The sequence below is a fragment of the Anomaloglossus baeobatrachus genome, chromosome 2, assembly GCF_048569485.1.
Source record: "Anomaloglossus baeobatrachus isolate aAnoBae1 chromosome 2, aAnoBae1.hap1, whole genome shotgun sequence".
Classification (NCBI taxonomy): Eukaryota; Metazoa; Chordata; class Amphibia; order Anura; family Aromobatidae; genus Anomaloglossus; species Anomaloglossus baeobatrachus.
This window is the reverse complement of record NC_134354.1, coordinates 454319800-454339555: the sequence shown is the minus strand read 5'-3', so window position 1 is coordinate 454339555 and position 19756 is coordinate 454319800. Positions and strand designations below refer to the sequence as shown.

Sequence of the window (19756 nt, the reverse complement as noted above, 5' to 3'; positions counted from 1 at the left end):
CTGGTACGGAGGCTGGAGCCCACATGCTGTTTTCCTTCCACATCCCCCTGAGGTGCTCTCAGGAAGTGGGATCTTACCGGCCCCAAAGCCCTGAGGCCGGGCTCCATCCACAGACCCATTGAACCTGCTGGATGTGGAGCGGGAGTGCCGTTCAGGGACAAGGCCCTGCACCATTCAGGTACTCTGTGTCCCCGTACACACAGGCACAGCACACTCCAGACTTGCTGGGTGTGCTAGTGCGCCGGGGACAGTAAAGGGTTACAGTCACTGCAGCCTAGCTGAGTGACTTTATGTATGGGGAACTACCGCGCCGGACGCTCGGGAGCGGCGGCGCGGCTGGGACTTGTAGTGCGCCGGGGACTTAGCGCCGACCGCGCTTTTACGGCGGCGGCGCTTATAAATCCAGTCCCCGGCTTTTGCGGCCTAGCTCCGCTTCGTTCCCGCCCCCACCCTGTCAATCAGGGTAGGGGAGAGACGCTGTACAATCAGCAGCGCCGAGGGCTGGAGCCTTATTTACATGCTCCAGCCCTCTCACTGGACACTGTGGGACGCCGGTTTCCCGCTCTGACTTGGGGGCACGCCCACGGCCCGCCCCTACTCACACGAGCTGGAGAAGACGCCGGCAGCCATTCCTGCAGTCCGAGCTGAGAGATCGGACTCTGGGCAACCAGGCACAGGACTAGGGCGACCACACACCCGCTTATAGGCGGGCGGTAAGCGGCACCTGAAGTGCTGACCCCACTAAATACCGCAGTTGTCCATTTGTATTTTTATGCTTACACTGCATAGGTCGCTATCTTTGGCTATATGCCCTCTTAGATGGCGACACATCAGCAGCAGGAAAGCAGGGGTGCTAAGGCACAGGCTTTCTATGCTGCTTGTATTGCATGTACTGAAGTGTTCATGTGTATTTATGCTTGTAGGCTATACACTGCACTGTACGGTCGCTAGTCTGGGCTATTTTCGCCTAGAATGACTAGACTACAGCAGCAGAAAAGCAAGGGTGCTGAGGCACAGGTTTTTTCTATGCTGCTTGTATTGCAGGGGTTGCAGTGTTCATTTGTACTTATGCTTGTATGCTATACATTGCACTGTATGGTCCATATTCTGGGCTATATTCTCCTAGATGGCTAGTCTACAGCGGCAGAAAAGCAGGGGTGCCAAGGCACAGGCTTTCTATGCTGCTTGTATTGCATGTGCTGCAGTGTTCATTGTACTTTATGCTTGTATGCTATACATTGCATTGTACGGTCGCCATTATTGGCTCTATGTCCTAGATGGCTAGTCGGCAGCAGCATATAAGCAACACAGGCTTTCGATGCTGTTTTTACTGCATGTGATACTGTTCCACGGCACTGAACCCCATTGTGTGCAATGCTCCCCTGGAGCACTTGGTCAGCCGGGGTCTCTACTAGACGTGGCCAAAGGAACCACCTGTCAACCCTGTCCAAGGACAGGGATGGAGTTGCAATGGGATAGAGACTTGCAGTCCGGACAGGCCATGGGCAATCTGGATCATTGCTCCCTGGCCACCCTCATTGGGAATAAAATCGGTGCTCCGGGGGGGGGGGGTCCCAGGAGGCTCTCTGTATGATGAGGCAGACGTAGCTCATCAGGACTTTGATCCTGACAACGCTCTCAATCCGGATACACCGGATGGTGACGCCATAAGGAATGATCCTATAGCGTCCATCAATGGAATGTTGGATCTTTCTCCCTCAGCTCCCCCAGCGGAGGAGTCAGCTCCACAGCAGGAGAAGTCCCATTTCAGTAGCTCAAACGTATATTTTTCTGGCCACGCTGACTTCAGAGAAGCAGTCCAGGAACACCACGCTTACCAGATAAGCGTTTTCTCCAAACGTATTAACGATACACGTTATCCTTTTCCCCCTGACGTGGTCAAGCGCGGGACCCAGGGTCCAAAGGTGGATTCTCCAATCTCCAGGCTTGCGGCTAGAGCTATAGTTGCAGTGGAGATGGGACTTCACTTAAAGATGCCAGACAGATGGACTCTGGTTGAAATCTGTCTATGAGGCTATCGGCGTGTCGGTTGCTCCGGCATTTACAGCCGTATGGGCACCCTAAGTTTTTCAGCTGTTCTTGCACAGCTGGTCTTGAGCATATGTACATTTGTGCCGCAGGGGCGTCCGTAACCTCGCAATGTCTGCATTGCGACTTACCCTATTAATGCTGTCCTGGAAGGACAGTCGAGGTTTCGGTCCTTCCCAAGCTCGGGCAGGTCCCAATTGTCCTCGCCCAGAAGAGCTGAAAAGCCTCAGAGGGGCTCAGTTTCCGGGGGCTCATTCACGCCCAAGGAAGGCAGCCGGAGGAACCGCTACCAAGGCGGTCTCCTCATGACTCTCAGCTCTCTCATCTCTCCGCATCCGCGGTTGATGGCAGACTCGCTCGCCTTTGGCGACATTTAGCTGCCACAGGTCACAGACCGGTGGGTGAGGGACATTGTGCCCACGTAAACAGGACAGAGTTCTGTTCTCGTCCTCCGACTCGATTCTTCAGAACGTCCCCACCTCACCACCGAGCCGATGCTCTTCTGCAGGCATAAGGAGTGGTACTCCCTGTTCCTCTTCAGGAACAAGACACGGTTTTCCTCCAATCTGGTTGTGGTGCCAAAAAAGGATGGCTCTTTCCGTTCCGTTCTGGACCTAAAACTGCTCAACAAGCACGTGGAGGCCAGGCGGTTCCGGATGAAACCCTCCGCTCCGTCATTGCCTCAATGTCTCAAGGATATTTCCTAGCATCAATAGACATCAAAGATGCTTATCTCCACGTGCCGATTGCTACAGAGCACCAATGTTTTCTACGTTTCGTGATGGGAGACGACCATCTTCAGTTCGTAGCTCTGCCATTCGGTCTGGCGACAACCCCACGGGTGTTCACCAAGGTCATGGCGGCAGTGGTAGCAGTCTTGCACTCACAGGGACACTCTGTGATCCCTTACTTGGACGATCTACTTGTCAAGGCACCCTCTCAAGAGGCATGCCAACTCAGCCTGAATGTTGCGCTGGAGACTCTCCAGACGTTCGGGTGGACCATCGACTTTTCAAGGTCAAACCTGTCACCGACCCAATCACTAACGTATCTTGGCATGGAGTTTTCATACCCTGTCAGCGCTAGTGAAGCTTCCGCTGAACAAGCAGCGGTCACTACAGACTGGGGTGCAGACTCTCCGTCAAGGTCAGTCGCACTCCTTAAGACGCCTCATGCACTTCCTCGGGAAGATGGTGGCGGCAATGGAGGCGGTTCCGTTTGCGCAGTTTCATCTGCGTCCTCTTATTGGGACATTCTCCGCCAATGGGACGGGAAGTCAACATCCCTGAACAGGAAAGTATCCTTTTCGGAAGGACTCTCTGCAATGGTGGCTTCTTCCCACCTCATTATCACAGGGAAGATCCTTCCTACCACCGTCTTGGGCGGTAGTCACGACAGACGCGAGTCTGTCAGGGTGGGGAGCAGTTTTTTCTCCACCACAGGGCTCAGGGTACGTGGACTCAGCAGGAGTCCACCCTTCCGATCCATGTTCTGGAAATCAGAGCAGTGTATCTTGCCCTACTAGCCTTCCAGCAGTGGCTGGAAGGAAAGCAGATCCGAATTCAGTCGGACAACTCCACAGCGGTGACATACATCAATCACCAAGGAGGGACACGCAGTCGGCAAGCCTTCCAGGAAGTCCGGCGGATTCTTACGTGGGTGGAAGCCACGGCCTCCACCGTATCCGCAGTTCACATCCCCGGCGTAGAAAACTGGGAAGCAGACTTCCTCAGCCGCCAGGGCATGGACGCAGGGGAATGGTCCCTTCACCCGGACGTGTTTCAGGAAATCTGTAGCCGCTGGGGAAGGCCGGACGTCGACCTAATGGCGTCCAGGCACAACAACAAGGTCCCAACCTTCATAGCACGGTCTCGCGATCACAGAACTCTGGCGGCAGACGCCTTAGTGCAAGATTGGTCGCAGTTCTGGCTCCCTTATGTGTTTCCACCTCTCGCACTCTTGCCCAGAGTGCTACGCAAGATCAGATCCGACTGCAGCCGCGTCATACTCGTCGCCCCAGACTGGCCAAGGAGGGCGTGGTATCCGGATCTGTGGCATCTCACGGTCGGCCAACCGTCGGCACTACCAGACCGACCAGACTTACTGTCCCAAGGGCCGTTTTTCCATCGGAATTCTGCGGCCCTGAACCTGACTGTGTGGCCATTGAGTCCTGGATCCTAGGGTCTTCAGGATTATCCCAAGGGGTCGTTGCCACCATGAGACAGGCTAGGAAGCCCACGTCCGCTAAGATCTACCACAGAACGTGGAAGATATTCTTATCCTGGTGCTCTGCTCAGGGAGTGTCTCCCTGGCCTTTGGCATTGCCTACCTTTCTCTCTTTCCTGCAATCTGGGTTAGAAAAAGGTTTGTCGCTCGGCTCCCTTAAAGGGCAAGTCTCGGCGCTATCCGTCTTTTTTCAAAAGCGTCTAGCACGGCTTCCTAAGGTGCGCACGTTCCTGCAGGGGGTTTGTCATATTGTACCCCCGTACAAGCGGCCGTTAGATCCATGGGATCTGAACAGGGTACTAGTTGCCCTCCAGAAGCCGCCCTTCGAGCCTCTGAGGGAGGTTTCACTTTCTAGACTATCACAGAAAGTGGCTTTACTGGTAGCGATCACATCTCTTCGGAGAGTGTCTGAGCTAGCAGCGCTGTCATCCAAGGCTCCTTTCCTGGTCTTCCACCAGGACAAGGTAGTGCTGCGCCCCATTCAGGAGTTTCTCCCGAAGGTGGTATCCTCTTTTCATCTTAATCAGGATATCTCTTTGCCTTCTTTTTGTCCTCATGCAGTTCATCGGTATGAGATGAATTTACATTTGTTAGATCTGTTGAGAGCACTCAGAATCTACATTTCCCGCACGGCGCCCCTGCGCCGTTCCGATGCACTCTTTGTCCTTGTAGCTGGTAAGCGCAAAGGGTCGCAGGCTTCCAAAGCCACCCTGGCTCGATGGATCAAAGAACCAATTCTTGAAGCCTACCGTTCTGCTGGGCTTCCGGTTCCATCAGGGCTGAAGGCCCATTCTACCAGAGCCGTGGGTGCGTCCTGGGCATTACGACACCAGGCTACGGCTCAACAGGTGTGCCAGGCAGCTACCTGGTCGAGTCTGCACACTTTCACCAAACATTATCAGGTGCATACCTATGCTTCGGCAGACGCCAGCCTAGGTAGAAGAGTCCTGCAGGCGGCGGTTGCCTCCTCGTAGGGGAGAGCTGTTTTGCAGCTCTAACTTGAGGTATTAATTTGCCCACCCAGGGACAGCTTTTGGACATCCCAATCGTCTGGGTCTCCCAATGGAGCGACGAAGAAGAAGGGAATTTTGTTACTTACCGTAAATTCCTTTTCTTCTAGCTCCTATTGGGAGACCCAGCACCCGCCCTGTTGTCCTTCGGGATTTTTGGGTTTTTTCGGGTACACATGTTGTTCATGTTGAACGGTTTTTCAGTTCTCCGATGTTACTCGGAGTGAATTTGTTTAACCAGTTATTGGCTTTCCTCCTTCTTGCTTTTGCACTAAAACTGGTGAGCCAGTGATCCCACTGGGGGTGTATAGCCAGAAGGGGAGGGGCCTTACACTTTTTAGTGTAATGCTTTGTGTGGCCTCCGGAGGCAGTAGCTATACACCCAATCGTCTGGGTCTCCCAATAGGAGCTAGAAGAAAAGGAATTTACGGTAAGTAACAAAATTCCCTTCTTTTTTTATTCTTTATTTTCTGCTTTTTTATGTTTTAACTTTTTTTTTGTTAAAAAAAGTTTTTTACTTAGTTTCTATATGGGACATTACCTTTTATTGCTCTGATCGCAGCTGCACTTTATTCGCAATGCTCGATTATTACAGTACAGTGCAGCTGTCAGAGCTGAATTATCAGAAGCTGCAGGGATCATGTTGCAGGCATGATCCCCCTGAGGTGTCCCATAGTCTGGTTATTGAGAGGTAGTCATGATGACCTTTGGTCACCATGATAACGATCGGGCCCTCGCAATGACATCACGGGTGCACCAGAGGGGAGAGGGAGTGTGATCCCTCTCCCAAATACCCTAAATGCTCCCATCCATATTTATTGCGGCATTTAGAGGGTTAAACAGCCACGGACAGCGGCTGTGAGAGCTGGGGCTCAGCTGTTGGGTGAGGTAGTGTACATGGCCCCGATCGTGCTGGGCACAGCTCCTGTGGCCCTGTGATCGCCAGGACATACCTATACTTCCTTAGTCAGGCACTCCCTCCCAGCCACAACATATGATTGCGTCCAAGATAGTGAAGGTGTTAAATAAATCTCAGTAAACTTGTTCGATACTTTTTCCTGGGTCATTTCTCATTATTTCACAACTTTATGGACATCTATGGTGTTATTTCTTTGCATGTGTGGATTGGATGGGTTTTTACCAACATCTGGTGAGAAATGTCAATAGTACCTTTAGAAATATTTTTACTTAAAAAATTGGTGATGTGTTAAATACTTATTTCACCCGTTGTATATATTATATATGTATACACACATATACACAGTGCCTTGCAAAACTATTCCTACCCCAAACTTTTCTGCATTTTTTTCACTTTACACCCTGTGATGCAGTAAAAGGTATGGTAGTTGATGGGAGCTATTTTACTCTTAGGCCCCTTTCACGCTGCGTTTTGCCTTACGTTTAGTGGTCCCGTCCGAACCGCACCTCCCCCACCCCGCAAAACGTGTTTTGGATGCATGCGCCGACAGGGCCATTAACTGTAATGGAGCAGTCTACTACATTTTGGTGTACGCCTGCAGAAAACGTATATGCCAGAACATGGTACAAAACAGAGCACATGCTATTGTAGTGTGCTCCATTACAGTCAACGGAGCTGTCGGCGCATGCGTCCGAAACACGTTTTGCAGGGTGGGGGAGGGGCGGTTCGTACGGATGTCCCGATGAGACCACTAAATGTAAGACAAAACGCAGTGTGAAAGTAGCCTTAGCGTTTTGCACTGTTGAACAGCAGAGAGAGGTTAATCCTGGCCTGGGTTTTCTCTGCTAGTTCAGGTTGTGAGGCAAGGCCTGATGAGCACAGGTGTATGATTAGCACAGCATAGAAAGGCAGCCAGATCTTCTCAGTGTTTGTGTGGGTGCTTGGGCTGGAGAACTGAAAGGAAAACCCCTATCTGAATGAACTGGTATGTTCTAGACTTTTTGCTGTGACGTATATCAAGCTGGACATTTCCTTTTGTAAGGCTGCTTTCACACTTGCGTTCAGCACAATCCGCCACTATGGAGAATAGCGCAGTCCGTTAATGCACTGCGCTATTCTCCATAGACTTGTACTGACGATGCACTGTAACGCAAGTGTCTGCGTTGCATCCTCTGGACGACGCTGAGTCGTTATTTTGACGCAGTGTCGGGCGGAGGGAACGCTACATATAGCGTTTTTTGGGTCGTTAAAATAACCGTTGGAATCCGCCAAGGTGTCTAATGATTGTTTATGGGGGCGGATTCTGCCGCTATGCGCTAAGTGGCTGAATCCGCTGACAAATTCCATCACGTTCTACTGAGCATGCTCAGCATGTCCAGCAGTACGATCTAAATCGTTTAAAATCACTCCTGGTCTCACTCCCCCCTCTCACATACTCAGCGATCACGGGCACAGCTGTCACAAAGCTCCGGCGGCTTTTCCTCTTTTGAAAATGCCGGCCGCTCATTATTCAATCTCCTATTCCCTGCTACCCCCGCCCACCAGCGCCTATGATTAGTTGCAGTCAGACCCGCCCCCACGCTGAGTGACAGCTGTCTCACTGCAACCAATCACAGCCGCTGGTGGGCGGGTCTATACCATGCAGTAAAATAAATAATTAATAAAAAAAATAAATAAAAAAAAAAACGGCATGCGGTTTCCCCAATTTTGATACCAGCCAAGATAAAGCCACACGGCTGAAGGCTGATATTTTCAGGATGGGGAGCCCCACGTTATAGGGAGCCCCCCAGCCTAACAATATCAGTCAGCAGCTGCCCGGAATTGCCGCATCCATTAGATGCAACAGTCCCGGGACTCTACCCGGCTCATCCCGAATTGCCCTAGTGTGGTGGCAATCGAGGTAATAAGGAGTTAATGGCAGCAGCCCATAGCTGCCACTAAGTTCTAGGCTGATCATGGTAAGCGTCTATGAGACAAGCCCCCACAATTAACCTGTAAGTGAAAGTAAATAAACACAAACACCCGAAAAAATCCTTCATTTGGAATTAAAGACAAAGAAAAAACCCCTGTATATATAGATAGGAAAAAGAATAAGCACTCACCAATTATTGCTGTGTAGAAGTGTGGACATTTATTCATACTAAGGAGTTACATGCTGTGGCAAGCGGGGAGGGGGTAAGACAGGACAGCACGTTAGTCTAACGTGCTGTCCTGTCTTACCCCCTCCCCGCTTGCCACAGCATGTAACTCCTTAGTATGAATAAATGTCCACACTTCTACACAGCAATAATCGGTGAGTGCTTATTCTTTTTCCTATCTATATACACAGTGGAATTTTTGTTGGCTTTTTGAATGAGGACCACGTAGCTGTATTAGTTATTTCAGCCTAAGTCCTTTTGGGCAGCCTATACAGGTTGCAGCAGCAAAACGCTAAATGTGAATTCCGACTAATAGCATCATCCAAAGTAGTGCCCTGTGCATTTCCTTCTCAATCCTACCCAAAGAAAAAAAAACTCTCTTTCACCAGTTTATTAATCCCCAAATACCCCTCCAGGTCCGGCGTAATCCACACAAGGTCCCGCGACGCTTTCAGCTCTGCTACATGAAGCTGACAGGAGCAGCCGTAGAACACGACCGCTCTCTATCAGCTCCACGAAGCAACTGAAGTGAGCCGCGTGATCAGCTGTGCCCTCATTCAGGGGACCCGTGGACACAGCTCTCGGGTGGAGGACTACAGCTGTGGCCGCGGGTCACCTGAGTGACGGCACAGCTGATCGTGCGGCTCACTGCAGTCACTCAGGGGATTTGCGGTCACCTCTCTCTCTTCTCCCGACCGCAAATCTCCTTTCCCGGCGAAACATTAAAAAAAAAAAAATGCAAAACGTTCTTTTACAGGAATCCGTTACTTTATTAGCACACTATTTGCAAAGCGTCCGTCACACAACGCACTGTGACGGATGCCTCACAACGTAAGTGTGAAAGCAGCCTAACCCTGTCTGACGTAAGACTGCATTTATGTTTATGTTCAGTGTGAATAAACCACAGACCTTTTTGGGCTAAAAACCAGTGTATGCCCCTTTACTGCATCCCTGCCAATGGCGACCAGAGCTGAACCCCTACAAGCCACAAATTTAAGTGTATTTTATTGGGATGTTATGTGAGGTACCAACAGAAAATAGCAAGTATTTATGAAGTATAAAGGAAATTATAGAGGGTTTTCTAAATATTTTAAAAATATAAATCTGAAAATTGTGAAGTGCTTTTCTATTCAGTCCTCCTTTAGTCTGATACCCTAAATAAAATCCTGAGTGACTAATTGCTTCCAGAAATCTCCTAATTAATAAATTGACTCCACCTGTGTGCATCTTTTTCTCAGTATAAGGCTATGTGCGCACTTACCGGATTTTGCCGCGGATTTTCCGCGGATTTGCTGCATGTTTCGCTGCAGAAAATGTTCATAACATCTCTGCAGTGAATCACCAGCAAATCCTATGGAGAAAAAAAATCCTGTGCGCACTGGGCAGAATTTGACAGCTGCATGTTTTGCTGCGGAAATCCCGCAGCAAAAACAAGTGCATGTCACTTCTTTTCCGCAGGTAGCTGCGGGTTTTCCCTAATCTAATGTAAAAATCACGCAGGGAACAGCTTGCGGAAAAACCGCACCAAATCCGCACCAATTCCGCACCAAATCCGCAACAAAACGCGACAATCCGCATGCGGATTTGGGTGCGGATTTGGGTGCGGATTTTTTCCGCAGGTGATAAGATCTTTGAGAGCCTGCGGAATTCACGCAAGGAAATTTCATTTCCCAGTGCGCACATAGCCTAAATATATCTGTTCTGTGAAGGCCTCAGGGTTACGTTTGAGAACATTAGAGATCAAACATCATTATAAAAACAAAGGAACACACGGGACAAGTCAGGGATAAAGTTGTGCAGAACTATAAATCAGGGCAGACAAGATTATAAAAAAAATAGTCCGAACTCTGAACATCTCAGGCATCACTGTTCAATCCATGATCCAAAAATTTAAGGAATATGGCACGACTACAAACTTATCAAGATATGGCCGTCCAAGCAAAGAAAGCACTAATTGAAAAAGCAGCCATAAGGTCCAGGGTCACTCTGGAGGAGTTGCAGAAATCCACATCTCAGATGTGAGAATCCGTCCACAGGACAACTATTAATCGTACACTCCAGAAATCTGACCTTTATGGCAGAGTGGCAAGAACAGAGCCATTTTTTTTGAAAAACAGTCTTAAGAAATCCCTTTTTCAGTGTGCAAAAAGCAATTTAGGGAACACAGGTAGCATATGGAAGAAGATGCTAAAGACCAAAGTAGAACTTTTTGGACTCAATGCAAAACACTCTGTGTGGCGGAAAACTACCGTATTTCCCCGAAAATAAGACCTAGGAGGAGTTTTCAGGGAGGCTTAAATATAAGACATCCCCTGAAAAGACCTAGCCACGGTCAATAATGAAATGTCATGCAGCGGTGAAAAGTTAAAGGCATTGCAGGACACATCATTATAGACAGAAGACACCCCCTAAAAGGACAGAAGAGAGAAGACCCCCGATCATACTCACCCGACGCCGGAACAGGTGAGCACATCAAGGTCCTGCGGCGGATCACACACGCACACACACATCAGATCACACACACACACACACACATACAGATCGGATTCACACACTCACCACATCCAGCGATATCGCTTGCTTCTCGGCAGCAATACTGTGCACTGTGAGGTGATCTTCCAGGACCTGCCGGAGGATCACATGGCCAGTGGCATGTGGTATCTCTGGATGTTGTGAGTGTGCACGCGCATATGTGCGATGTCGTGAGTGTGTGTGTGAGTGTATGCCATCGGATGTGTGTGTTTGAATGTATGCGATCAGATCTGTGTGTCGGCAGGAGGTAGAGGAGGACGGCGTGCAGAACAGCTGCTGGGACCGCCCATCGGAGATCACAGGGAGAAATGATGTGGAATCTGATGTGTGTGTATGCTGCCTGATGTGTGACTGTGTTCTGACGTGTGAGTGTCGGCGAGATGCAGGGGAGCACAGCTGCAGGGAGATCACAGGGAGAAATGATGTGGAATGTGATGTGTGTGTGTATGTGTGACACCTGCTGGGAGATCACAGGAGGGTCTGGGAGCCATACAGACTCCTGGGGCTGGTAAGTATGACGATCCTGGGAAGGGTGGAGTCTGCTTTTTGTGGGGGGAAAACTTACCCCCAACCATATCTCCTCGAGAATAAGACACCCCCTAGAAAATAAGACCTAGTGCTTTTTTCAGGGCAAAAAAAAAATAAGACAGACAGTGTCTTATTTTCGGGGAAACAGGGTAACACTACACATGACCCTAAAAACACCAGAAAGAAAGCATCCCTATGGTGGTGGCAGCATCATGCTGTGGGGTTGCTTTCTTCAGCAGAGACAGGGATGCTAGTCAGAGTTGATGGGAAGTTGGATGGAGCTATATACAGGAATACAGGGCAATCCTGGAGGAAAACCGTTTAGAGGCAGCAAAACACTTAAGACTTGGGTATAGGTTCACATTCCATCAGAACAACAACCCCAAACATACTGCCGGAGCTACAATGTATTTAGTTCAGACCTAAATCCCTTTGAGAATCTGTAACAAGACTTGAAAACTTGCTGTTCACAGACGCCTCCATCCAGTATCTATCAAGCACAATACATGAATATATTAAATACAGATTGTGATAATGAGGAAAAAAATGCAACTTTTTTTTTTTAATTAAATTAACACAAAAAACTGATTTAAACGATAGGACATTATATAATTCTAAATATCTTAATACAAGTTTTTAGCAAAAAAAATGCCACTTTACAGAAAGTTTATCATTCAGCATTATTTTCTCAGCATATAAAGCAGTCAGGCAATTAAACAAAGCACATCATCCTGGTTAATTATGCAGATGGCTTCTGTCGTTGGTGTTTTGCGAACCATTCATTGCTCTTGTCTGCTGACATTGCCTGTAAGAAGTGAAGAAATATTCATGTAGTGCCATCAAATAATATACAAAAACATTAAGAACCTATCACCGCGAAAGATCAAGATCGTGGTTCGGAAAAATCCAATTACTGGTAAGCAATTATCTTTTCCCTTCATCATGACAGCACCATACATGAGAGAATAAAATAGAAGAAATCCCTATGGAGAGACGACTGCTAAAAGAACCTTCATTCCAAAAGATAGATCAGAAAGTCCCAAATCCAACCTGTACTGCTTAAGGCTATGTGCGCACTAGACCGTTTTTCCCGCGGATTTACCCGCGGATTTGCCCCGGAAATTTCTTGAGAAATGTCTGCAATCTTTGTGCAGACATTTCCCATGAAATTCAATGAGAAAAAAAAATAGCTGTGCGCACTGTGCGGATTTTTCTCAAGAAAATTTCTTGAGAAAATTTTCTCGAGAAACTTTCTTGAGAAAATGTGCATGTCCATTAATTTCCGCAGGTACCTGCGGTATTCCGGGGGTATTCCGCAGGTAGCAATGATGTGCGGTATACCACCGGAATAGCCGCGATTTACCTGCGGTAATGCCCATCGCTGTCTGCGGTTTTGCAGGAAGCGATGTCATTATGCCAGGAAGAGGAGCAGAGGAAACACACGTCACACTCCCTGGACGCCGCACAGAAGCACTTCCGTGCGACCTCCAGGTGTCTGTGCAGTGTGTGTCCTGCTCCGGCCTCGCGGCTGCCTGCACTGCAGGGTGTCAGTGTCTGCCCGCAGTGTCAGCAGCCTGTCACGCGGCAGCGCAGGCAGACACGGACATCCTGCAGTGCTGGGAGCCGCGGGGATGACGATCGCTGCTGTCAGGAGGTGAGATCATTACCTGCTGTGACGATCTCCTGCCTCCTGACGTCAGCGCTGTCACTGCTGTCTAGGGCCGACTCGCGAGCGGCCCGAGACTGTCACTAGCGGTGACGTCACGGGCTCTCGCGATAAGTCAGTGACAGCGCTGACGTCAGCAGTACAGGAGATGATCACAGAAGGTAATGATCTCATCTATGCTCCTGATGGCAGCGCTCGTCATCCCCTGCAGTGACCTGAGCTGACCTATTGATGTTAGCTCAGGTCACTGCATTGCTCTCCCAGCCAATGGGGAACATTCTGTTTTTCATTGCCTGGGACAGCGACAATGGTATGGATCGCCGTGCCCCCCCCCCCCCTTATTGGATTACGCCGGACGTGGAATTGATTGTGCTCTTTTCAATAAATTGGTTAAAGAGGGAATGTTTTGGGGAGTGTTTTTTCAAATAAAACTTTTTTTGTTGTCTATTTTTTAATTATTACTGACTGGGTTGGTGATGTCGGGTATCTGATAGACGCCTGACCTCACCAACCCCAGGGCTTGATGCCAGGTGACATTACACATCTGGCATCAACCCCATATATTACCCCGTTTGCCAACGCACCAGGGCGCGGGATGAGCTGGGGCAAAGCGCCAGGATTGGCACGTCTAATGGATGCGCCACTTCTGGGGCGGCTGCGGCCTGCTATTTTTAGGCTGGGGAGTGTCCAATAACAGTGGACCTCCCTAGTCTGAGAATATCAGACCCCAGCTGTCCGCTTTACCTTGGCTGGTGATCCAATATGGGGGGGACCCCACGTTTTTTGTTTTAAATTATTTATATAATTTAAAATAACAGCGTGGGGTGCCCACTGTTTTGGATTATCAGCCAAGGTGAAGCTGCCAGCGGTGGTCTGCAGGCTGCAGCCGTCTGCTTTACCCTAGCTGGCTACAAAAAATGGGGGGACCTCACGTCATTTTTTTTTAATTATTTATTTATTTTATGGCTAAATACAAGGCTAAGCACCCTTTAGGCTACTTTCACACATCCGGCTTGAGCTCTGCGGCTCAATCCGGCTGTGCAAGCTATGCAACGGATGCGGTGAAAACACCGCATCCTTTGCATAGGTTTTTCCTTTGCGGCCAGTCCGGTTTTTGCCGCTTGCGGCATGCTACTGAGCATGCGCAGTGGCAAAAACCGCATGCGGCGGCCGGATGCGGTTATTGCCGCATCGCGCCGCATCCGGCCGCCATAGGCATGTATTGAAAAATGTGCCGCATCGGCCGAATGCGGCGCGATGCGGTTTTTTTTGCCGCACGAAAAAACGTGCCAGGCAACGTTCCATCCGGCCGCCGCATCGGCTACATCTGCCGCATGCGGCAAAAAACGGACGGAACGCAAGGCCATGCGGCACAATGCGGCACTAATTAAAGTCTATGCAGGAAAATCGCAACCGGCAGCAAAAAAAACCGGTTGCGATTTTCATGCAAAGTGCCGGATTGTGCCGCATAGCAAAAACCGGAGGTGTGAAAGTAGCCTAAGTGCCACATGAAAGTCACTAAAGGGTGCCAGCTTAGAAAATGCAGGGAGGTGGAACATTATATAGGTTTTTCTCATCTATCTATCTATCCCTCTATCTATCTATCTATCTATCCATCTATCCCTCTATCTATCTATCTATCCATCTATCCCTCTATCTATCTATTCATCTATCTATCCCTCTATCTATCTATCTATTCATCTATCCATCTTTCCCTCTATCCATTATCTGTCTATCGATTATCTTTATTATTTATTGCAGGGACAAACCTGCGGTAAATCCGCGGTAAATCCGCGGCAAATTCGCGGCAAATTCGCGGCAAATCCGCGGCAAAAACGCATGCGGATTTGGTGCGGATTTTTTCCGCAGGTCCGGAAATCTTTCACTGGCAGAAGTTTCTCAAGAAATTTTCTTGAGAAACTTCACATTTCTAGTGCGCACATAGCCTAAAGAAGGTAGAGGGTGATGACCAGACTACGGCCCTGCAGATTTGATCAATGGAGGCATTAGCTCTTTCTGCCCAGGAGCTAGCCATGGCTCTGGTTGAATGTGCCTTAATACCATGAGGGGGGTCCTGACCTAAGGCAGAGTAGACTAAGCTTATTGCCATCCCAACCCAGCTAGCAATAGTTGATTTAGTGTCTCTTTTTCCCCTATTTGGGCCCTGGTATAAAATAAACATGACAGAGGACTTCCGCCAAGACCCCGACACCTCCAGATATCTAAGTAAACATTATGGGAATGAAAGGTTATTTCATCCTTGGATCTTGGAATGTGATAAAAGAAAGAGTATGATTTCCTTAGTCCTCTGAAACTTGGTAGAAAAGCTAGATAGTAGTGAAAGATGGGTTAGCCTGCAACTCACAAACATGTCTACAGTCATGGCCAAAAGTTTTGAGAATGACACCAAAATTATATTTTCACATGATCTGTTGCCCTCTGGTTTTTAATTGTGTTTGTCTGATGTTTAAATCACATACATAAATATAATTGCAATCATATTATGAGTACCAAAAGGTTATATTGACAGAATGAGTTAATGCAGCAAGTCAATATTTGCAGTGTTGACCCTTCTTCAGAACCTCTGCAATTCTCCCTGGCATGCTCTCAATCAACTTCTGGACCAAATCCTGACTGATTGCTGTCCATTCTTGCATAAGCAATGCTTGTATTTTGCCAGAATTTGTTGGTTTTTGTTTGTCCACCCGTCTCTTGATGATTACCCACAAGTTCTCAATGGGATTAAGATCTGGGGAGTTTCCAGGCCATGGACCCAAAATCTCTATGTTTTGTTCCATGAGCCACTTAGTGATCACCTTTGCTTTATGGCAAGGTGCTCCATCATGCTGGAAAAGGCATTGTTGGGCGCCAAACTGCTCTTGGACAGTTGGGAGAAGTTGCTCTTGGAGGACATTCTGGTACCATTCTTTATTCATAGCTGTGTTTTTACGCAAGACTGTGAGTGAGCCGATTCCCTTGGCTGAGAAGCAACCCCACACATGAATCGTTTCAGGATGCTTAACAGTTGGCATGAGACAAGACTGGTGGTAGCGCTCACCTCTTCTTCTCCTAATAAGCTGTTTTCCAGATGTCCCAAACAATTGAAAAGGGGATTCCTCTGAGAAAATGACTTTACCCCAGTCCTCAGCAGTCCACTCCCTTTACCTTTTGCAGAATATCATTCGGTCCCTGATGTTTTTTCTGGAGAGAAGTGGCTTATTTGCTGCCCTCCTTGAAACCAGGCCTTGCTCAAGCAGTCTCCGCCTCACAGTGCGTGCAGAAGCACCTCACACCAGCCTGCTGCCATTGCTGAGCTAGATCGGCAATGCTGGTAGTCCGATTCCGCAGCTGAAACAGTTTTAAGATATGGTCCTGGCGTTTGCTGGTCCTTCTTGGGCGCCCTGGAGCCTTTTTGGCAACAATGGAAGCTCTCTCCTTGAAGTTCTTGATGATGCGATAGATTGTTGACAGAGGTGCAATCTTTGTAGCTGCGATACTCTTCCCTGTTAGGCCATTTTTGTGCAGAGCAATGATGGCTGCACGTGTTTCTTTAGAGATAACCATGGTTAACTGAAGAGAAACAAGGATACCAAGCACCAGCCTCCTTTTAAAGTGTCCAGTGGTGTCATTCTTACTTTACTTAATCACGCCAGCCCTGTCCTCATCAACACCCACACCTGTGTTAATGGAACAATCACTAAAACAATGTTAGCTGCTCCTTTTAAGGCAGGAATGCAATGATGTTGAAATGTGTTTTGGGGGTTAAAGTTCATTTTCTTAGTCAATATTGGCTTTGCAAGTAATTGCTGTTAAGCTGATCACTCTTTATGACATTCTGGAGTATATGCAAATTGCCATTAGAAAAACTTAAGCAGTAGACTTTGTAAAAATTAATATTTGTAGCATTCTCAAAACTTTTGGCCATGACTGTAGCTAATGTTCGAGAGACAGTATCGTTTTAAATGTGAGAATATAAATGGAATCTGATGAAATTGGCTCCAACTAGACTTTTGTAAAGACATTCAAAACTATGTTTAAGTCCCAGGAAGCTATCTTAGAGCCATTTATTGGCCTAGAGAAAAAAGGAAGCTCCAATGAACCTATGTATCCATAGGGGGGTCAGTGATTTCTTTTGGATAAAAAGTACACCCAGGGTCTATTCCCCCACCTCTTATGTGCTCGTGAAACAAACCCTCTCAAGCCCTTTTTGTAGAAACTAAAATTTTTGTAAGGGGACTTTTCTGCTGCTGGGTATACAGATTTTGTCCTAAGAATTCTAGAAATGTATTCCTGATTCTAGTTTTATTTCAGGAATGTTATTTTCTTTTTACTTAAAAGAGTGGAGACTAAATTGTGTGAAATTACCCTGGCCGATAATAGTCTTGTTTCAAGATCCAGGCAGTCACGTGTAGGCTGTGAACCAGAGGGTGGATGATCGGACCCAGAGACAGAAGACTGGGCCCTTCGAGTAGTGTTCTTGGGTCCGATATTTGCATAATTCTTAACCACGGAAACCATGCCCTTTTTGGCCTAAAAGGGGCAATCAATATGACCCTGGCTCCCTCCTCTGTTATTTTCTTCAGAACGATCAGAATCAGAGAGAGGGAGGGGGGGGGGGGAGCATAGGCCATATTAAAATTCCTTTTTTGTAGAAGGTGTCCACTCCTTTCAGAAATCCCCTTGATTTAGGGAAAATAATTTCTCCACTTGACAATTTTCTCTGATCGTGGACAAGTCTACTTCTGGAATTCCCCAAGCCGTACAGATCTGACTTAAAATTTCCTGATTCAAAGTCCATTCTCTTTGATTTAACACATGACGACTCAAGTAGTCTGCTATGATGGTTTCTGACCCCTTTAAATGTCATGCTGTCAGGGATAGCAGCTTCCCCTCTGCTACTGGAAATATTTTATCCCCTTCTGTCATTAATGGACCAGATCTGGTCCCTCCTCGATGATTTAGTTAAGCAGCTGCTGTCCTGTTGTCAGACAGAATTACTATGTTTTTTTTCCTGTAATCCATTTTAATGTTGATTGTATGACTTCCCTTACAGCCACTAGTTCTTTTAGCTATGATAAACCACTTTTCAGTGTGGCACGGCACAAATTCTGAAAGAAAAAAAAAATACTGTCTAGATGGGCTCCAGAGCTTACTGGACCTTCATTTGTGGTAATCACCAACAGATTTTTCACTGTCCAAGTTCCCCCTTTAAAGGGAGGCAATCACCAGGATTTTTGTATATAACCTAAAGCCAGTGCTATACTGGCACTATCAGGCTGATTCTATGCATATCTGTAGTGGAGAGCTCGGATGTTTAGGTTTTGAAATCCAAGAAAGTGAAGTCTGTAAAATGAGCAGCTTCTTGAGTGACAGCTGCACTGGAGCAGATCATATATGTATAGTTATCCCCTCCCTCTGTTAGAATTAGCATAAGTATTATACAAACAACCCACTTTGTCTAGCAGGACCTGTGGTGAGGTCATACCCATGTGACCTGGTATCCAGCTCTGGTGGCTGAGACCCGTCACATGGGTATGACCTCACCACAGGTCCTGCTAGACAAAGTGAGTCGTTTGTATAATACTTATGCACTTCTCCTTTGCCGAGATAATGAATCAACCTCACAGTTGTGGCATAAAAATATGCTGATTAGACAGCAGGATTATTGCACAGGTGTGCCTTAGGCTGCTCACAATAAAAAGCCGCTCTAAAATGTGATATCACAAATGTCCTTTTTAACTGTGTTTTTAACTTCATCTTTCCTTAAGGATTTAATTTTCTGAAATATGGAAGGGGATTTTTCCACCACCATTCGTTCAATATAGGATCGACAAAGATTTTTATTATACGTTTTGTACAAACCTTCTCTGTACAGAGCACAGTCTCTGTGTTTAGATTTTGCTACCACTTTCCTGGTCAAAAGAAGATTACTAACAGTCAGAGTGGATTACAGAAAAGGAAAAAGCCCATTCACCGATCCTAAGCTTTGGAAACTACCATGCTGCAAAAGGGTTTTGCATCATCTATTTCAACACTAGGCACCGGAATTTCCATGCTGCACCTGCACATCGCCATCATATCCAGATGACAGAAAACCCACGCATACCCTAAAGTGCCTACTATTTGCTGCCACCACTCCCTCCTCTTGCAGGAGGTGACGACATCTCGTGTTGTGGCCACATCCGGCCCCTACTTCCAAACCCGGAAGCGGCCTGCTTGGATTGTTTTGCAGATGGAACTATGGCCAGATCGACTATGGGTGCCCAACATCCACAGTCAGCCTCCAAGCCCAAGACCTGCCAGCTGCCCTATGTAGGATTCACTCATTTGGAGAAATCTCCCCAGTTACTCTTCACCCTGTAGGGTAGTAGGTCTCATCCTCAAGGAACAGGAAACCACAGTGGGGCGTTCGGAGAGGTACCTCCCTTTTATTTTCAGTAGGTTTCCTGTTCCTGGGGGAGGATAGTTTCTCTTATGTGCGGTGCTGTCATAATGAAGGGAAAAAAATGCATTTTGTGTCACATAGACGTTATGCAAATGACTAGATTTGCTAAAGGAGTTGGGTATAAACTTCAGTCAAGGGCTCTGCTCATACCCAGACAACTAACTCCCAAGCCCCCAAAGCAGTGAGCTCTCACTAGGTATTGCAACTCTAATTGAAGGAACGCTGTCACTACAAGATTTTTTT

At 47.6% G+C, this 19756-nt stretch overlaps 1 protein-coding gene across 1 annotated transcript in view; it reads right to left on the bottom strand.

The window, feature by feature from the left end:
- Positions 1-11990: 11990 nt before the first annotated feature.
- GLOD4 (glyoxalase domain containing 4) overlaps positions 11991-19756 on the bottom strand; it is a 30993-nt gene continuing 23227 nt past the window's right edge. Inside the window, exon 9 of the mRNA XM_075334214.1 lies at positions 11991-12207. Coding sequence (XP_075190329.1) covers positions 12142-12207 — 66 coding nt within the window. The 3' untranslated portion in view covers positions 11991-12141. The remainder of the gene's footprint in view (positions 12208-19756) is intronic.